Consider the following 17,804-nt stretch of genomic DNA (forward strand, 5'->3'; position numbering starts at 1 on the left):
ACTGCTCTGCCTGTCAACATGTGGCCTCGTGGTGTTCTTTGCCTCTGATGGCTGTTTCTTTCCCTCCCTCCTTGCCCTCTGCAGACATGCCTTGAATTGGAACGCTACCTACAGACGGAGCCTAGGAGGATCTCGGAGACCTTCGGTGAGGACTTGGACTGTTTCCTCCATGCTTCTCCACCCCCGTGCATAGAGGAAAGCTTCCGGCGCTTGGACCCGCTGCTGCTCCCTGTGGAAGCCACCATCTGTGAGAAGAGCTCGGCAGTGGACATTCTGCTCTCTCGGGACAAGTTGCTATCTGAGACCTGCCTCAGCCTCCAGCCAACCAGCTCTTCTCTCGACAGCTACACAGCCGTCAACCAGGCCCAGCTCAACGCAGTGACCTCATTAACGCCCCCATCGTCCCCTGAGCTCAGCCGCCATCTGGTCAAAACCTCACAGACTCTCTCAGCCGTGGATGGCACGGTGACGTTGAAACTGGTGGCCAAGAAGGCTGCGCTCGGCTCGGTCAAGGTGGGAGGGGTGGCAACAGCAGCGGCGGCTGTGGCGGCAGCTGGGACAGTTAAAAGCGGACAGAGCGACAGTGAGCAAGGAGGGGTGGGGGCCGAGGCATGCCCCGAAAACAAGAAGAGGGTTCACCGCTGTCAGTTTAACGGGTGCCGGAAAGTTTATACAAAAAGCTCCCACCTAAAGGCCCACCAGAGGACTCACACAGGTAGTGGTACAAGTTGGCCGCACGTGGTTTCTTCTTCTCCTTCCTCCCTTAGCCTCTCGGTGGGACGGGCTCCCGCGTCCCGTGTCCCGAGGAGTAGCACTGTGCTGACTTGGAGGTGGCAGCCAAGCGGGAGGGCTGGGGCGGGGCAGCAGAGTGACGCATGTGACCTTGAGCTCTGCAGATGTCCTGGCACAGGCCATGGGCTTGTCGCTCGCTGGCTGTGTGATCCTTTCAGAGGCAAGACCAGCCACCGGGTCGGAGCACGCAGTTGCAGAGAGGCCTGAATGGGGCTCTGGCAGTGTGACTCACAGCCATACACCGTACACACACACTTGTCACCTCCCTGACACTTTCCATTGTTTTAGGAGTGTAGCTCTGCAGTTTTGAGCAGCCCTGGAATCTGAGGAGGCACATTTGAAAGAGCTCACAGTTAAACAAGGTAGTTGGGGCGTCCCCATTCACTGTTCTCCCAGCATCCCTGATTTTTCATCAAAGTCACCAACAGCAGGAGGGTTTCAGAGTTCATTAGATGTGATCATTCTATAATTAATTGGCATCTCCTCTCTTGCATTGTTCTCTGGCGCGTGCTTTATGGAGAGATGGCAGAATTGCTTTTTAATGAGCTTGTTACTGAGAAGTTGCTAAAGTGATTACACTGCTATGTGTGTGGTAAGGGAGAGTGAGGACCGACGGGGACTGTACATTTTCCTCAGGCCTTCGGCGGTGATTCCCTGGGATCGTACTGATCGTTGGAGCAATGGGGTAATCTGGAAGAGTGGGGTTTATAGAGAAAAGAGCGAGGTTGACATTTTCCTTGGAACTGGTCTTTGTTCTGTGCTCTGAGATACAAGCTTAGGGCCGGTGTTCCTTCTTGGTGTTAGCATCCTAGGAGCAATTACTGCCATTGGTGGGTTTTAAATGGGTCCTGGCTGTGTCGCCTGTATGGTTTCGCATACTGCTTGCGCAGGACAGCTGAGTTAAGGAAGAGCTCCAAAAGTAGGAGCAGCAGAGTAAGAGGACAGTCGGGAAAAAACGGGTGATTGGGTTTGAGCCCGGAGAAGTGGTTGGTGGGAGTTGTGGTCTCGAGGCTGGTCTTCCTGGTGCTCTGTGGTGAGTTGCGGTCTGTGCCAACCAAGGAGATGTGCAGTGCAAAGTTCATTGCCTGGAAAAGCAGAAGAACCTGGGTTCTAATTCTAACGCTGCCGCTAACTAGCTCTGACCTTGAGGGTGTCCCTTTATCTCACTGGGCCTCATTTTCTAGATCTATCAAACGGACTAGCTTAAGGTCCCTCTCACCTCTAATGCTCTGGGTTGTGGGAGCATGTAGTATCTCTGTGCAGTACAGAAGCACTTTCCTAAAGTCAGGTGTGTAGTATGTGTCTGGAAGAAATCACTGTTTCGAACCTCAGAGTCAGTGCCACCCATGGGAGGATGAGAACACACTGCTTCCCTGCTACACAGGACTCGGGCAGGTACTCCAGTTCTGCACTTAACTTCCTGTTTGGGCCTTGCTTGGTTCATGGGAAGGTCTCCTAACACGACTTTTGAACCCTGTGGCTCAAGTGCAGAGTCCCAGTTAGGGTTTCCCAAGAGTCTGACTGCTCCACTCCACAGACAGACTAACGCATCCTGCTCAAGTCAGCTTTTTTTCCTTTCTGACATTTGTCCTGAAGGACATTTTTTTATTTATATTTCTTTCTTTCTCAAGTCAGTGAGGAAAGTCATGACAAGACATTGCAGTGCGCCCAGGCTTTGATGGTGACTCACTTCCCGGTCTCCCCAGGAAACCAGAGAAAGCGGAATGAGGCAAGAATGTTGAGCTTTGTTGGGGGCATGGAAGTCAGGCTACATCCTGTCTAGTAGGAAGGCTGGACAGCTCTGGGGAAGCAAGATTCTTTTTTTCAAGGGGGAGTCCGGAGCATTTTTCTTTTTTCCTATCTCCTTCTCCCAACAGATGTGTCAGAAAGAGACCTCCTTAGGAGGGATGCCTTATTTGGTGCTTTGTTTTTTGGGCATTGTCTACTCAGAGTGATTATCAAGGTGGAGCTCATTATGTTCCCCAGCACCTGCAACCACTTGCCCTATGGTGGACTGATGTGGAAAGACTCCTCCCCATGGGGAATATATTCAAGGAGGCACCCTGCCTTATTGAAAGGCAGAGCTGCAGAGTGGTTAAGAGTGGGGGCTTTGTTGTAGGTGGATTTGGGTCTGAGTTCTGGCTCTTTTTTGTGTGACCTGGTTAAGAGATTTATCTTCCCTGAGTCTCAGCTTAGTCATTTGTAAAATATAGGGATAATTTTATCTATATCCTAGATTGTTTTGAAGACTAAATGAATCAATATATGTAAAATACTTGGCAGATCTTAAGAGCTCATTGAAGATAGTAGTGGAGTTGGTTGTAGTTATTACGATAGCTGTTGATATTGATTAGTGACGATTGTGTGAAAAAACAGCTCTACATAAATGAGAAATAAGGCAGTTAGCCAAAGTTAAATACCATCAAAAAGCGACAAGCTTTTTCCTCTCTCTATGTGGAGGTTATGATGCTCAGGGACACCAGCTGTAGAGTGCAAATGGACATGCAGACATTGGCTCATTGAAGGTGGCAGCGCTGTAGACCTTGGCTTTCCTAAAACAATACAGAAAGCAATCATCGTGCATCCTCCAGAAGCATTTTGCCTGTAAAACCTTGCTCAGAGATCAGTATGGAAGGAAACGTAGGTGCTATAAGAAGGAGAAACAGGAGGGGAGCTAGAGGTGAGCATGGAGGATGGGCAGAGGGAATATGAATTAATTTGGATTAAATGGATGAGGATCAGAAGTATTTATTTGGAATTGGTGTGAATGGGGCACATGGGGAACTGAAAACAAAGGTGATAATTTATGTGGTGTGGATGAACTAAGAATAATGAAAAAAGCATGAAGGATGGAATCAAATTAAGTGCAAACATATAAAGGCAATGGACTAGTAAAAGCTTGAGGGCAAAGGTATATGGCGATGGGAATTCTGGTAGGAGGAGAGGCTGATATAAGCGAGTGGAGGGGCAGAGCTGCCCACCAAATGCGGAAATGGAGTTTTAAAAAATGGGCTCTGGTTGGATCTGGACAAGCTATTTTAACACCGGGCTCACTTTAATTCAGAGGAAATATTTCTTTATCTTTTAGCTGGGGAAGTGTTTGGGGCGGGGGGGGGGGGGGACTAAGAAGAGAAAACCGTCGGGTAAAAAGAGGGAAAATATTGGCATTCTTTTCTCCAGAGTCATATATATGCTGTATCTCTTCTATATGGTAATATGTTGAAAAGGAGACACAGTTGCAAAAGTGAAATAAAATAAAATGTGTGGGTCTTCCTCTATGCATAAGAAAGACAATACATTCTTGGTAACATGGAATTTGCTTGCATGGAAGAATTTTTAAAATGTTATTCATTTAATCTTTATATAGATAGAATTTACTGAGCTAGAAAATATATGCCTTTTTTTTTCCCCCCTTCTGTGGCTGTTCTTTTGAGGATGCTGAATCCTTCAAACTTTTTGCCCTGGAGGATGTGAGGCAATGAGGTGATTTTTTTTTTTTTTTAAAGGTAGCAGATGTTCAAGTTGGTAGCTAGGGCACAAATACTGTTTGCCCAAGGAGGTGAAGTTGGGGATGGGGGAGCTGAAGGAGGAGGAAGACAAGGCAGGGAGTGGGACAAAGGGAATATTGTGAAATCGCAGGATCTTAGTGAAAGGAAGCATATAAAAATGGACATATGGTTTATTCATTGCGAAGAGCACTTAGTGCTGGCATGTGTGTAAAAATGTCCTTTAGCAGCCAAACCATTACAGACCTTTCTTTCCCTCTCTGTTTTCTGGTCTTTCTGTAACATATTTTTCTTGCTGGATAATTCAATCATTATTATCACAGGTGTATTCATCTTCTTTGAGTCAGCTAAAAAAATCCTTATATTTTGATGCAAAGGAAATCTTCACTTTTAATTTTTAAAAAATCACTTTAATATGCTCATGTTCAGCAAAAGTCAATTTATTGAAATGTTAGAAAAAGAAGTGTTTTCCACATTTCTTCTTGATCACTTCTAAGAAGAAAAAAAAAGCCTGCGATTAAAATGGCACTTTTTGTTAATTGAGCCGATTTTTCTAATATGGAAATTCATATAAAGCCATGTCCATATTTATACTTTTCAGCGTGAGTCGTGTTGATAAAGTCAGGACAAAGGCCAGCAATGAAATCATTGGTCATTGGTCACAGAGGAGGGAGAAAAAAAGGCCATGTTCTCACATGTTCTCCTTGGAGGAGTCTTTTTATGGACAAGGGTAGCTGTTAGCATAATCCGTGGGTTTGGATGAGGACATTCTGGATTTTGTACCAATGAATGTAAAGGGGAGCTTTTTAGGTGGGAAGATAACACAAGGGTGCAATTTAACAGTTTATGCTGCTGTGGGGCAGGTCTTAAGGTGCTACCATTTTTAAGTTTAACTCGGATTTAGGGAAATAGTTTGTTTTCAAATGAAAAACGTAGCTAAAAATATTATAAATAAAAAGATGAGTGTCATGTTTAAAAGACAAACAGAAGTATTTATTGTATGCATATAATGAAAGTTCTTTAAAGTTTAGAATATAATTGATTTATTCAACAAAGATGAAGCAGTTGTTACATGCTAGGCATTGTTCTAAGTCTTTTACAAATACTAACTTTTTTAATCTAATGACGTAAGTACTATTCTTATTTTATAGTTGTGAAGGAATAAGGCCCAGAGAGGTCAAGTAACTTGTCCAATGTCACACAGCTCCTAGGTGGCTGGCCCAGGATTCAAACCAAAGAATATTCCTCAAGTCTGAGCTCTTAATGTCTATGCTAATGAGCAAGGGGAAAAGAAATCAAGTAGTTATTCTCTTAATAACTCATTATTAGGAGGAAATGAGAAACATAGTTTAAATACAAATTGGCAATGAAAACCACTTTGAGTGTCTTCTAAACAGAATAAAGGTGGGAGGGTCCTTAAACATACTGCCTCATCAAGTGACTAAGAACCAGAGCAAGGAAATTACAAAGGGATGGTCTTCCGTTTCTAGGCCCATTATTGTTACGGTTATAGTTATTGTTATTATGGTCATTACTATTAAACCATTTTTTTTAACCTTAGAATTAAAGAGAGACTTTGTTGTAACAGTCCCAATTCACTCATTAAAATGACAAATGCTAATACTCCATCCCTTTGAAATTAGGGCAAGCATTATCACATATGGGGGAAACTGAGAACCAGCAGTGTCAAAATGCCTTAGCTCAGGTTCTCTGACCTGCCCTTGGCAGAATGAAAATTTGACCCAGGCCTCCTGTCCCTTGGGCTTGCATCCTATTCGATAGATCATCATCTTATTCACTTTGTTTGTTCTCTCGGTCATTCCCCAAATGGGTAATAAGTAAGCGTAGATGTCAGGTGCTGTGCCACTGAGTAAGCAGTCCCTGGGAAAGGGACAGCCCTTCCAAGAAAGAGTGCAGAGGGAGGCAGCGCTCAATGAGAGAGAGAGTAGGGGTGCCTATCAGAGGTCAGAAGCAGTGGGGACGATTTAGAAAAAGTTGCTTTTCTCCTTTTGGACAGGGTGTTTATTCACACTATTCTTCGTTTCAAATGATGCCAATGTGATAATACACTAATTTATATAAATAGAAGCCCTAATTCAAGGTCAGGCATACCAGCAGGATAAAATTAAATACCTCAGTCTGGAACTGTAGGGGGCCCGTCGAACACTTTCAACCTCCTCAGCCCCATAGATAATAATTCTTTGAATTTATACAATAGCAACTGAAACAGGGCAATTTTAAGGCATTAAAAGGCCTTTAATATGCTGAGACACATGGCTGCTAATGAAGTTTGTCCATGTGTTGAGGCAGAAACTCATTAAAGCCCTATTATGGGATGGAAACTAGAATAAGGGTTAACTGTTCAGTTCAGAAGGTGGAGAGAGTTTAACAGAAGGGTGTGATAGTTTGGATTTAGCATATTGGAGAGCTTAAGAGAAAGAGTTTGAAAAGAACGGGTGTAAATGAGATGAGGGAAAACAATTGACAGGAGAATTTTATGATTCAAAAAATTCTTAGAGCTTCACCACATGATAATCTAGCGATATGCTAGCTCCTAACATTTATGAAGATAAATTTCGGTAAACCTATATTGGATGGAATGGGGTAAACTCAGCATATACACAGCAAGAACATTTATTTTATTATTATAATATGGTAATAAATGTAGGCTTTGCGGGATGCCTATTTCAGATGTCCTTTTAATGGGTAATTGGTAGTCATAGTAAATAAACATGTTAAAATGAGAATGGAAGGAAAAGAAAAAAGCATGAAATTACTAAGTATTTCATCATAAACAATATTTCTTGAACACCCATTACACTACACACTGTTCCTTCCCCCATCTCCGAGGACCTTACTTCCTGATGCAGAAACCTGAAAATGGTTTTATAAAGTCACTATATTTGGAACCTGATCTCAAAAGAGAAGAGAGCGTGGATTGGGGGTGGGAAGTAGGAATGAGGGAAGAGAAAAGAGGAGTCTCCCTTCAGAAAAGGCAGTGGAAGTAATAGAATTTTATAAATTCTAAGATTTAAAGGTTAGGCCAGCTATGTTTGATGGCGAAGACGAAAAGAAGGTCGTGAATAGTCTGTGCAAATCAAAGAGTGACATTGGGAAGGCCAAGTGTGAACTTAAAACCAAAACTGTTCTCTTTAATAAATAGATAATGTACAGAAGCTGTTTCTATTATAATAAGAATGTTAATGATGGTGATGATCACGGTTCTCCTGTACATATTGTGAGGTTTGAGGAGATTAAGTGGACTTTTTAAAAGAGTACAGGCTAAGTGACATTATAAGAATTAGCTGGGGGTAGACAATACTTATGTCTCTTGAAATTAAAACAATGATGAGATTCTGTTTGAATCAGACAACAAAGGAGTTTAAGAAGGTCATGTGTAATGAAAAAAAAAACAGTTTTTAAACTGGAATAATCCTTTAAAAAGGCTTAGATAAAATATAAGGAGAGATGAAAATATATTTGCAAAATGACTGTCTGTTTTTGAAAAATAGCCAGTTTGATTTTAGTAGAAATTATAGTTGAAACCTCGAAAATGGATCAAGAGAATACAGGTATTGCAGGTAAGGAGGCTAGTTCCAATAAGCAAATGGAACTCTTTGGGAATCCAGGCTACTGTGGGCATGATGTGTAGTGGGACTCAAAGCTGCCAGGTGACTCAGGTATTAAATTGTGAGAACTCGGCTCCTTCCAACCAGACAATTTCTATTTATCCCCACCCTGATGGAGGTGAACTGGAGAGCCTGGGGCAAACCTGTTTGCCCAAATCTCAGTTCCTTCTTCTTCGGGCCCCACCTAAGAACCTTACACCTGATGCTTTCCTGCACTGACTCACCTCCTGCCTATGAAGCCTTCCTTTATTACCTGTCTTTATGTCGGAATGAAATTCCTTATTGTTGTTATTTTTTTTAATGTTCGATTATGGGAGGTTGTTGGTGGAATTTCAGGAATGTCCAAGAAGTAGCGAGGGAAGGTGGGGTGGTTGATTCCCTCCCCTTCTCTCTTCTGCTACTGGATTTTCTACATTTTCTAAGAGAAACGTCTTTTCAACCATTTTTAAAAGTCATATATTGACATGACAATTATTAAGCTTAATGGGAATAGAAGCAAGACCATTCAAAGTAATGAAAAGTTAGTGACCTTTTATTGTGCTGGTTATTTGGCCAACCAGTGACAGAATTGTTCCTCGTTCCTGTGGTGTCTCCATGTTTGGTTGCCAGTGTTAGAATCTGACTGGCTTATATAATGGAGGTCAACCCACTTAAATTATTTAAGAGTGTCTGCAGAGAGAATAAGCTTTTCATGGTTTGTCCCATATTTCTGTTCACCTTTCCTTCTCCTTCACCATCTGTGCTTATTGAGGTAGGAGAGTCAGGGACTGATCCAGGACTGGACCCCAGAAGCTTTTAGGGATGGAAGACCAGGACACCCCATTACCAGTTCTTTAGAGAGCGTAGGCCCAGCTTTGTCCTGAGCTAGGCCTAGTTGGCAGAATCCTCCCGGTCCCTGGTTTTTGTTTTGGGGTGTTTTTTTTTTTACCTTGCATCTTTTCCTTTCTTCCCTTCAAAAGTTACCTGCATTCAGGCTAGACCCCTTTTATTTTGTTTGTAAGATAAAGTGCATTTATAATTTAAAACTCATTTTATCTTGTAAGCCATTCATCTGATACCATAAAACATAAGAGTTAGGCTTCTTTTGTTATTTCTGCCTTCAGAATGCATCCTCTTTTCATTACTATAATTGACATTTAATTTATGGAATTCAGTAAAGTAAAACTGTCAGGTATATTGTTTTCAGGCAAGTGAGATATGGTTTTGTAAAATCCCAACTTTGTTGGGATAGGGTAATTTCAACTGTTTCACTAGGTTAGCTAAAGTTGGTAGAAGCCATCGATCCTTTTGTTTTAGGGAAGGAAGCCAGAAACCCTTCAGCTGAGAAAGCCCTCTCCTTTCAGGGTAGATTATTGCCCAGTTAAGTGTGATATGGTATATGATGTCTTCCTCTGGATCCCTGGCTATTTTCGTATGAGGGAATGCTTTGTAAGAAGGACTATAAATGGTTTCACAATTGAAGGCACTGTTAAGTGAGAGAGGTTCTAGGAGTCTAATGGATGCCCTAAAAAAAAAAAAAAAAAAGTAGAATTATATAATCTATGCCCTGATGAATAGAACCCACAGAAAAGCTTGACTGGTACATATTCTGTATGTCTGCTGCTCTAAGAGCAGCAAGGTGCGGTAGGAATGCTTGAGAACAGCGGTGCATAGTCGCTTCTAAAAGTTTTCTATCTTCATTTTGTATGTTCTTGGGGTTTAATGTCACCTCACTGGAGGCAACATTACTGGAATTCATTACTGGGATTATTAATTTGCCACGTTTGAATATCCTAACTGTGGGCCAAACACACTGTTTACTTGTACTCAAGTCCTCTTGTAGAGAGGAAATAATGATTGTTCGTACTGAATTCTCAATTGGTCATGAACTTGTTGAAACTAGTATTGGTATTTTTAAAAGAACAACAAAAGATACATCTCCCTTCTCTGATGTAGGTAATAAGACATTTTATGTTCCTAGCGTTCAGGAGAGAGTGTCAGAAAATCAATATGAATAAACTCAAGCACACAGAGGATTCAGCCTCTTCGGAAATGTAGTGTATGGCAAAATGACAGTATGCATTATTAAATTTTTTTTTTTTTTTTTTTTGCTTCACCTACATGTAAATATTAGCATATAGAAAAGGTCCCATAGGCTACTTACAAATTTAGGCACAAGGCGATTTGCTGGTATTTTTTTTTTCATTCTTTGTTGTTGTTGTTGTTTAGTGTCTCAAGGCTTACAGCTAATCTAAATTTGAAACTAAATACTGTCATTACGGAAGATTTTTTTTCTGAGTTCTTCCAATTTCTCTGGGGACAAAATAATGGCCGCTCGAAGCAGTGGAGAAACAGTAATTAGGGCAAATAGTAATACTGTGCATGATTGAGGAAAATGTGAGGAAGGGAGGGAGAAAACGCAACAGACAGACTTGTACAGCCTGTTACTAGGAAACCACATCAGCATTAAATACAGTGTGCTAATTGGCTATCCTGTTTCTGCCTGGGTACCAGCCTGGGCCTGCTACACAGCTGTTTCTGCTCTTTCTGGTTGCTAGGTAACTGCATCATTTTTTCCCCCCTCTTTGTATTCTGGAGGCTAATTGGCTACTTCTGCTCCTGGTGTTGCTGCTGGGTACCAGTCTGGGCCTGCTGCTCTGCTGTTTTCCAAAGGGATTTAAAGGGGGGAGAGGAGGAAAAAGGAAAAGGAAGATATGCTGGCAATTAATGGAGCATAAGTGCAAATTCTACACAATGTCTGGCACCTGCGTCCCCTCATCCTGCTTTCTCAACTAAATCTTTAGCTATGAAAACACGTTCGAATCTTGGAGTCTTTTCTTTTCTCTGCATACCTTTTCAATGTAACTTAAAAGAAATAAGATATTTGAAGACTACTTAAATGATGGATTTAGGCTTCTTTTGAACTAGCAAGTTGTTACACATTTATATTTGACACAGGCATTGATAGTATTTGCACAAATATTAAAATTACTAACTTAATAACAAAGCAGCATCTTTAACATCATAAAGGCAGTGCCACTTTATCACTTAAATGGACCAGATTCTTTTGTAGCCATTCTTCTTGATATCATACAGAGTATAAAGTAAGAAATAAAGTGGACTAAAAGCAATTATCAGGTTTTCCCAACTGTTTTATTCATTAAGAAGGAGTAAAAGGAGACTTCTAGATCCATGACTTTTCATTATGGCTTTCATTCCTCTGTTGTGCACAGTAAATGTCTCAAATGCTTTTTGGTGATATGTGCCTTTACCCAAAAGTAATGCATGCTTTGCACACCTTATTTTCTTTCCTTATAGCAAACGAACAAAATGTGGTGCAAAATAAACCTAAAATCAGTCTTGTGGTCTTAAAAAAAAGAAGTATAATTCCTTTCTATCTATCGTTTCTCCTATTTAAGTAGAGGTTTCCATTTCTCACTGGAAGAGTGGGGAGAATTCTTCAGAAGTGCAGCGATGCTTCATGAAGGATTCACTTTAAATGGTCCAGAAGGGGTATGCAAATTGAGGCCCCTTGAAGAGGCAGCTTCATTGCCCTGCAGAAGAGCTATCTTATTGAGAAAACTCTGAGCACGTTGTGTGACTGTGCTCAGAAATAGTTAGCAAAGGCAACTCTTATTTGACGCTAATGGCTGGTACTGGTTCTCCATACTAATGAGGTCTACGATCCCCTGTGGAAAGTGAGGCAGGGGGACTTCTATTCAGAGCAACAAGCCCAGCCACTATCAGACCAGATTAGGCTCTGTGGAATCATTTCTGCTTAAGTATCCTTAACATAGGTAGGAGACCTCAAACTAGGCTAGGATGATGAAGAGAGTTATTGTAGTGTTCTACAGACCTTAAACCAGCTAACCACTAGTAGCTTTCCAACTGCAAAGAAAACCTTATATCAGAGTAAAACTACAGAGCAGGAAAATTTTACTTCTGCTACCAGTTAATAATCACTCAGAAGTGCTTCCTAAGTCCTTACTAAGTAAGTCCTAAGAAGGACTTAGCCATTTGACTATGGGAGCCATCAAGTGTCAGAACATTCCTCCATCGCTTGACGGGTTTTATATTCTGACTTTGGGAGGGGGTGGTTTTGGTTGTTCGAGCATTTAGTTTTTGTTGAGGGTGGATTGTCAGAGTAACTTCCCATATGTGGGTATATGATCGTCCCTAGTCCCCCGAAGCAGGATCTGGAGTGAAAAGTCCAAAGATCTCGGGGTGTGTGTCTTTTCCACCACTCTTCTCCCATCCGTTGGATGTGGTTTCATATCCGCACTCCGGCTCCGGTAAGACCTGACACACAGGGGATTTCGAAGGCTGAAGTAGTCATGGAAAGCCCCAGCCATGAATGAACTCCAGTACCCACTTCTGAACCTCCTGTCATCCTGCTCTTCTGGGTGAGCTATCTTTATTTTTTGGGTGAAAGTAATTGTGGGAGTGCAGGCACGCTTTGGGGGTTGAGGAGAGGAGGCATTCCACCTACCTTTCAGTTCTGGGTTCAGTCGCATGCTTTCCTAATTCTCATCTCTACGTAATACTGCTGCCTCTTATATGAGGTAAATCAGTTGACAGACCTGGAAGAGAGGAACCTGATGGCTGCCGTCTGCCCAGCAGGGCTGTTGCTAACCCACATCCTGCCTTTGTGTGAATCAGAAGCAGGTGCCCCTTCCGTGGGGCAGATTCAACCCTGTGCTCGAGGGGCGGCGCTGGAGTCTGTCCTTAGCCCTTCAGGGACACCTTGTACTCACATCTCACATGGCTGCTTGCTCCCCCCAGGAGCTGAGCCACTCCAGCGGGCCTTCCCTGACCCTTCAGGAACTTGTGAGGCTAATGAGGGTCCAGCAGGAACATGAAAGTCGCACAACTGTTTAAGGGTGGTGGTGGTGGAGGGGTGTTCCTGAGGCCTCCTCTCAATGGCTCAAGAGGCCATTATATGTGAGAGCAACCCTTTTAGCCCAGCCATTCTCCCCAATGTGACATCATTAGTTGCCTAATACAGTGATTCTCAACTTGGGCTGATTTTTCCCCCCAGGGGATGTTTGGCAATGTCTGGAGATAGTTTTGGTTGCCCATCTTGGAAGGGGCTGCTTCTCTTGGCATCTGGTAAATGGAAGTCAGGGATGCTGCTGAATTTCCTCTAGTGCATGGGACACCCCCCACCAAGAATCATCACACCCTGAACATCAGTGGTGCCAAGGTTGGGAAACCCTGGCTTCACATCACCTTCGCTGTCCTTTGCTTGTCTTTGTGTTCCTCTGAACCACGTGCAAAATATTTCCTCATCCTTTTAAGACCACCCACCAGGTGTTGGTTCCCTTTTATGATCTTTTAAATGTTGACTAGGTATAACTATTGTATAATGTATTATTTTTGTCAGGACTTAGATGTGCTAGTCCTCCCCGCTTATGACATGAGGGGCATCTCTCAACCTCTGCTAGATGCTTAGCTTTCTAAATTTCACATTTGTGATTGGAACTCTTCACAAGAAACATCCCCCCCCCCCCGACTTTGCAGAAGGCTCCTGACCTGTAATAATTTGAGATTTTGCTGAGGCAGGGATTTGAGTCACATGAGCTGCCAGGTCGGTGTGTGGGAGGGCAGCTTTGGACAAGTGGGCTTAGCCGACCGGGCGCTAACAATCATCTTCTACCTGTCCTCGGACGTATAGCAACCTCCCTGAATTAACAACGATTGTTTCCTTGTTACCAGAAAGAAAGTTGACTGTTAGTGCAGAAATAAGTGTTTTCAGTCAGAAAAGAGAACTTTGATTAGGAAGACGGCATTGCATTCAGATGGGCTCCTGGGTTTCCTACCGTTCATGATTCCGGTTTACACCAAAACCAGACAGAAAGTACTGAGAAGCCTTCTGAGTTCTCAGGGAGAAAGGTTCTATCGAAGTTAAAGAGATTTAAATGGCATTATCTAATGGATACATACTTTATGCTTACATTTTGTCAGGAGATGTGAATTATGCATTGACCCTTTCAGCTACATTCACATGCATAGAAAATAACATTGTCAGACGTGTCACCCCCACATACAATGGACAATATGCTATTATAATTGTACGGCATTGTCCTTGCTGTTTGGAGATAATACTGCTGACATTATTCCTCTCATACATGTGGATGTGGCTGGAGGGAGTACGTGACATCTGTGTCTTTCACACAGATTAGCTTATCCCTTGCCTCTTGGAGGGATTGCGATTAGCGAGCTGGCCTCCTGGGGTCATGGTAAGTGCCATGTTTTGGATCACAGTTGTTATGGGACCTCAGTTTTAGGCCCAGTAGGGAATTAGGAGTATTTAGCTTGATGACCTGAAGAGGCAGTTGTTACTGAGACCACTCCCCAGAGCAGATGGGCTAAAGAAAGGGTAGGCTGAGGCATTCCCACTCAGATTGGCCTTGGGAATGAGAAGGCAATTGGGTACCAGACTGGGAGTGGCTGCCTCCATGTTATTGCTTTGCCCAAGTAAATGGGCCCTAATATCACTTGCATTAGTCTTTATAGTTTACTAAGTGCTTTCACATACCGCGTGTCAGTTCACCGTCACTCACCTGTGGTGTAAATATTCTCATTGTCCCCATTTTATAGACGAGGAAGTGGAGGCTCAGAGGATGATCTTTCACGGGTTTCTCTGCTGCGCTGTAGAGCCAACCTTACGGTGTTTTTCCTTTAGAAACCTTTTTTTTTTTTTTTTTTTTTTTTTTTTTTTGGCAAGTGTGCCTGAGTTAAAATAGGATATAAATGAATTTAGGTATATTGTTATAGTTCAGCAAAATAAATGGTCTAATATTTGTCATTCTACTTATTGCACACATATCCTAAGTAACACATGAGTTATTTTCTTAGTTGTCCAATATGACAGCAAGTTCAGAAGAGCTAAGAAAAGGGAATCATATAATGCATAGGAATATTGTATACTCCTATATCCTGTCTATTTTGATTGAACTTAGAAATCCTTGATCTTAGTTGGTTTTTTCTTTTTTCCATTTTAAGAAAGAAAGCTCATTTCAAAGATGCAAACATATGCAAGGGATTGATTCTTGAAGTAATACCTTAATACCAGTGTATTTGCATATTGTAGAAAATTTGTGGAAAGATGTCATTAGCAGAAGCTTCACCCTGACCCCTTAAAAGAATGTACCTTAAAACTCCTCGTTTATTACTATACTGGAAAATCCAAATGAAGGTGCCTTCAGGAAGGTGGAAGAAGCTATGAATGGATGAATCTTGGTGTACAAGTTGCCCATTGCTGTCTCGGCTATCTCAGAGCTTCGCTGGGGGGTGGAGTGTGAACAAACAATTTGTGCTTTTACTTTTATTTGTATGATAAATGTAGGGTTAAAGATAATCGTGTCTTATCCCTTTTTCGCCCCACTTTTTGGAGGATATTAAATATATTATGGAGAAAAATACTTGCTCCATAAAGGAATTATAAATCCCCTAATGGTCAAAGACCCTAAACTCAGGTTTAGATTCTGCTGCTGTGTGTAAGAGTCTGTCCTCTGTGTTCACAAAAGCACACAGTGAGGGAGAAGAGCGATTTTTCTAACATTGTCACAAGGATCTATAGGAACCTCCAGGCAACGGGCACTTCCATTGTCTTCCAGAGATCTGCAGAAAGAGAAGGTTTTTTAACACTGAAAGACAGATCCCTGGAAGGTGGAAGGAAAGGCACATATGACCCCTGTGGCCTCTACTTTTTTAGGGTTGTTTGCCTTTAGATATTTATTTTTTCCCTCTGATCCTGTGTTCTTATATATCCTTGTATTTTCAAATTTACTTTTCTCTTTTATTTATTCTACCTGCTAAAGAAATAACCATCCTAAATCGTTAGAGGGGGCAGGGCCGCCATCCCCCTTTGATATTGTTGCCTTTTGGTTGCGAAGTTTGCTGCTGCTGATGCGGAAGGCTTCCTTAACCCCTCTGTGTGCCTTCCTCTCACCACACTCAGGTCTCCAGCCTGTTTTGTCGTCGTCTTTGGTGTCCATCTTCTCCACAAAGAGTGTTTAATAAGCAAAGGCAGGTATTGGAAAGTATCCTTTCGGCTAAGGAAACCTTGCATACTTTCTTCCCACTACTGGCATTGCTCCAGCTGGAAAGACCATATGCACAAAGCTTATGAGATCAGTTACCATCAGCTCACTGTTAACCATTTAAAAAAAATTTTTTTTTTACTCTGTTGTGGGAAGAATAAAGCAATAATTAAAATTAACTGAACAGCTTTTGCTCTATTGAGGCGTTAAATCTTTGTGTAAACACAATCACATTGTGCAAACATAGGTCTTTTCAGCTGGCTGATTTAGACCGTGAGGCCACTGAAGTTTTGAGGTCTCTGGGTCAAGAGCCCATTTTGACATGGTTTGAAAGGTCACCTGCTCATTTGTGTCTCTGCTGTGCCGCACAGAGTGCCCTGAGCGGGTATGATCACTTTACCCAGTGCTGTGACACAAAGAAGAGCCGGTTGGCATTTGGTAGAGAGGGGGCTGAGCCGAGGGGGCAGGAAACCTGCACACAAAGCAAGACTGTGGTGCACAGGGCATGTGGGGGAGAGCTTGCGAGCCCCCGGGGCCCAGGCAGTGAGACAGCTCAAATGTGAAGAAAACAGCAGTTATAAAATATAAATGTGTTTATTATTACACTGGGCCCATGCTGTATAACTTTACACACGCTCATATTTGTGATTTACGGCCGCAGCTCCATACGGAGGAGAAGCGTGCTAATTTACCCAAATTGATAGGGAGGCCTCTGAAGATGATCAAATTAGAAGCAGCAGTAACTGAGAATAAAGGGCCTCCTGAAACAACAACAACAAAAAGTGGCTGATGTGTCAGTGGCATCCTTTGTTCATTTAGTTTGATAAGCAGAGCTTTGCTTTAATTATTCATGATAACGCTTGCCCTGAAAGTAGCATGCCTCTTATGTCCCCGCCGTGTGACGTGGTGGTTGGTTCTTGGTGCGATGAACAGTGAACCAGCCTGCCCAGCTCTCCTGCAGTTTTATTGTGCTTTCGCCTCTGAGAGGTGAGCTGGCTTAAGGTTGGAAGGTCCCGATGCACCTGTCACCCCTTTCTGTGGGCGGGGGGGGAGGGTACTGCAGCCAGCGAGGAGGAAGGTCACGTGGTCCCAGGTCTGGTTTGGGGCAAGGGTGCTGGTGCCCTACCTGTGTCCTTGTCCTGAACCCTCCCAAGGTAGGCGGGGCTTTTTCCAAGGAGATGTCAACCTTTTTCCAAGGAGGAGGAGATGTCAACCGGGAAGAGCCCAGGGGTACCCGGCTTGCCAGGCGCTGACCTGACTTCTGAAGCCGGTCTGCCTCCAGAGCCCATTCCCCTGCTGCAGTCTCCTGGAATTTCCTAGGAAGGAAGCCAGGAAGAGGCCTGTGGAGCAAAGACCCCACCCTGCTTCCACTGTAGCCTGTCCCAGTTGTTGGGCTTTTAGCTTACTTCTTGGTCTCAGCAGCAGGGGCCCTCAGCATTTCCAGCAGCTTTCCAAAGTATGCGTTGTCTTGGCAAAATCTCGAGTTACTTGTTCTGGGAGCTCTTCAGAAGGGAAGCACTTTGGAGCAGCATGCGCTGGTTCCAGAGCCCCCCAGAGCATCCCTGACTCCTGCCCCTTGCAAGGGAGCTTCATGCAGACAGCCTGCTGCCGTCCCAGGGTAACTTGATGGGCCACTGTTACCCAATGCGTGCTTATTAGGGTGTGGAAGCTGAATGGCCACCCAGTCTTCACCGTAGAAACCCGGGGACATCCCTGATCTGTACCCTTTCCTTTCCCCCTTATGCAGTCAATATCCTTGTCTTGTTGGCACTACTTTCTATTAGTCCACTTCTCTCCATCTCTGCTGCTAGAGACAACGCCATCAAGTTTGGCCGCCATCTTATGTCACCCAG

General features: G+C 43.1%; 1 protein-coding gene across 3 annotated transcripts in view; it reads left to right on the forward strand.

Annotated features, from left to right (window-relative positions):
• KLF7 (KLF transcription factor 7) overlaps positions 1 to 17,804 on the forward strand; it is a 90,528-nt gene that overhangs the window by 43,099 nt on the left and 29,625 nt on the right. Inside the window, exon 2 of one of the 3 annotated variants that reach the window (XM_059168255.1) lies at positions 85 to 513. In XM_059168255.1, coding sequence (XP_059024238.1) covers positions 85 to 513 — 429 coding nt within the window. Of the gene's footprint in view, positions 1 to 84; positions 719 to 17,804 lie in introns of all 3 variants that reach the window. The other 2 variants (XM_059168252.1, XM_059168253.1) reach the window with 2 other exon arrangements.

Source organism: Mustela lutreola, chromosome 3 (genome assembly GCF_030435805.1).
Source record: "Mustela lutreola isolate mMusLut2 chromosome 3, mMusLut2.pri, whole genome shotgun sequence".
Taxonomy (NCBI): domain Eukaryota; kingdom Metazoa; phylum Chordata; class Mammalia; order Carnivora; family Mustelidae; genus Mustela; species Mustela lutreola.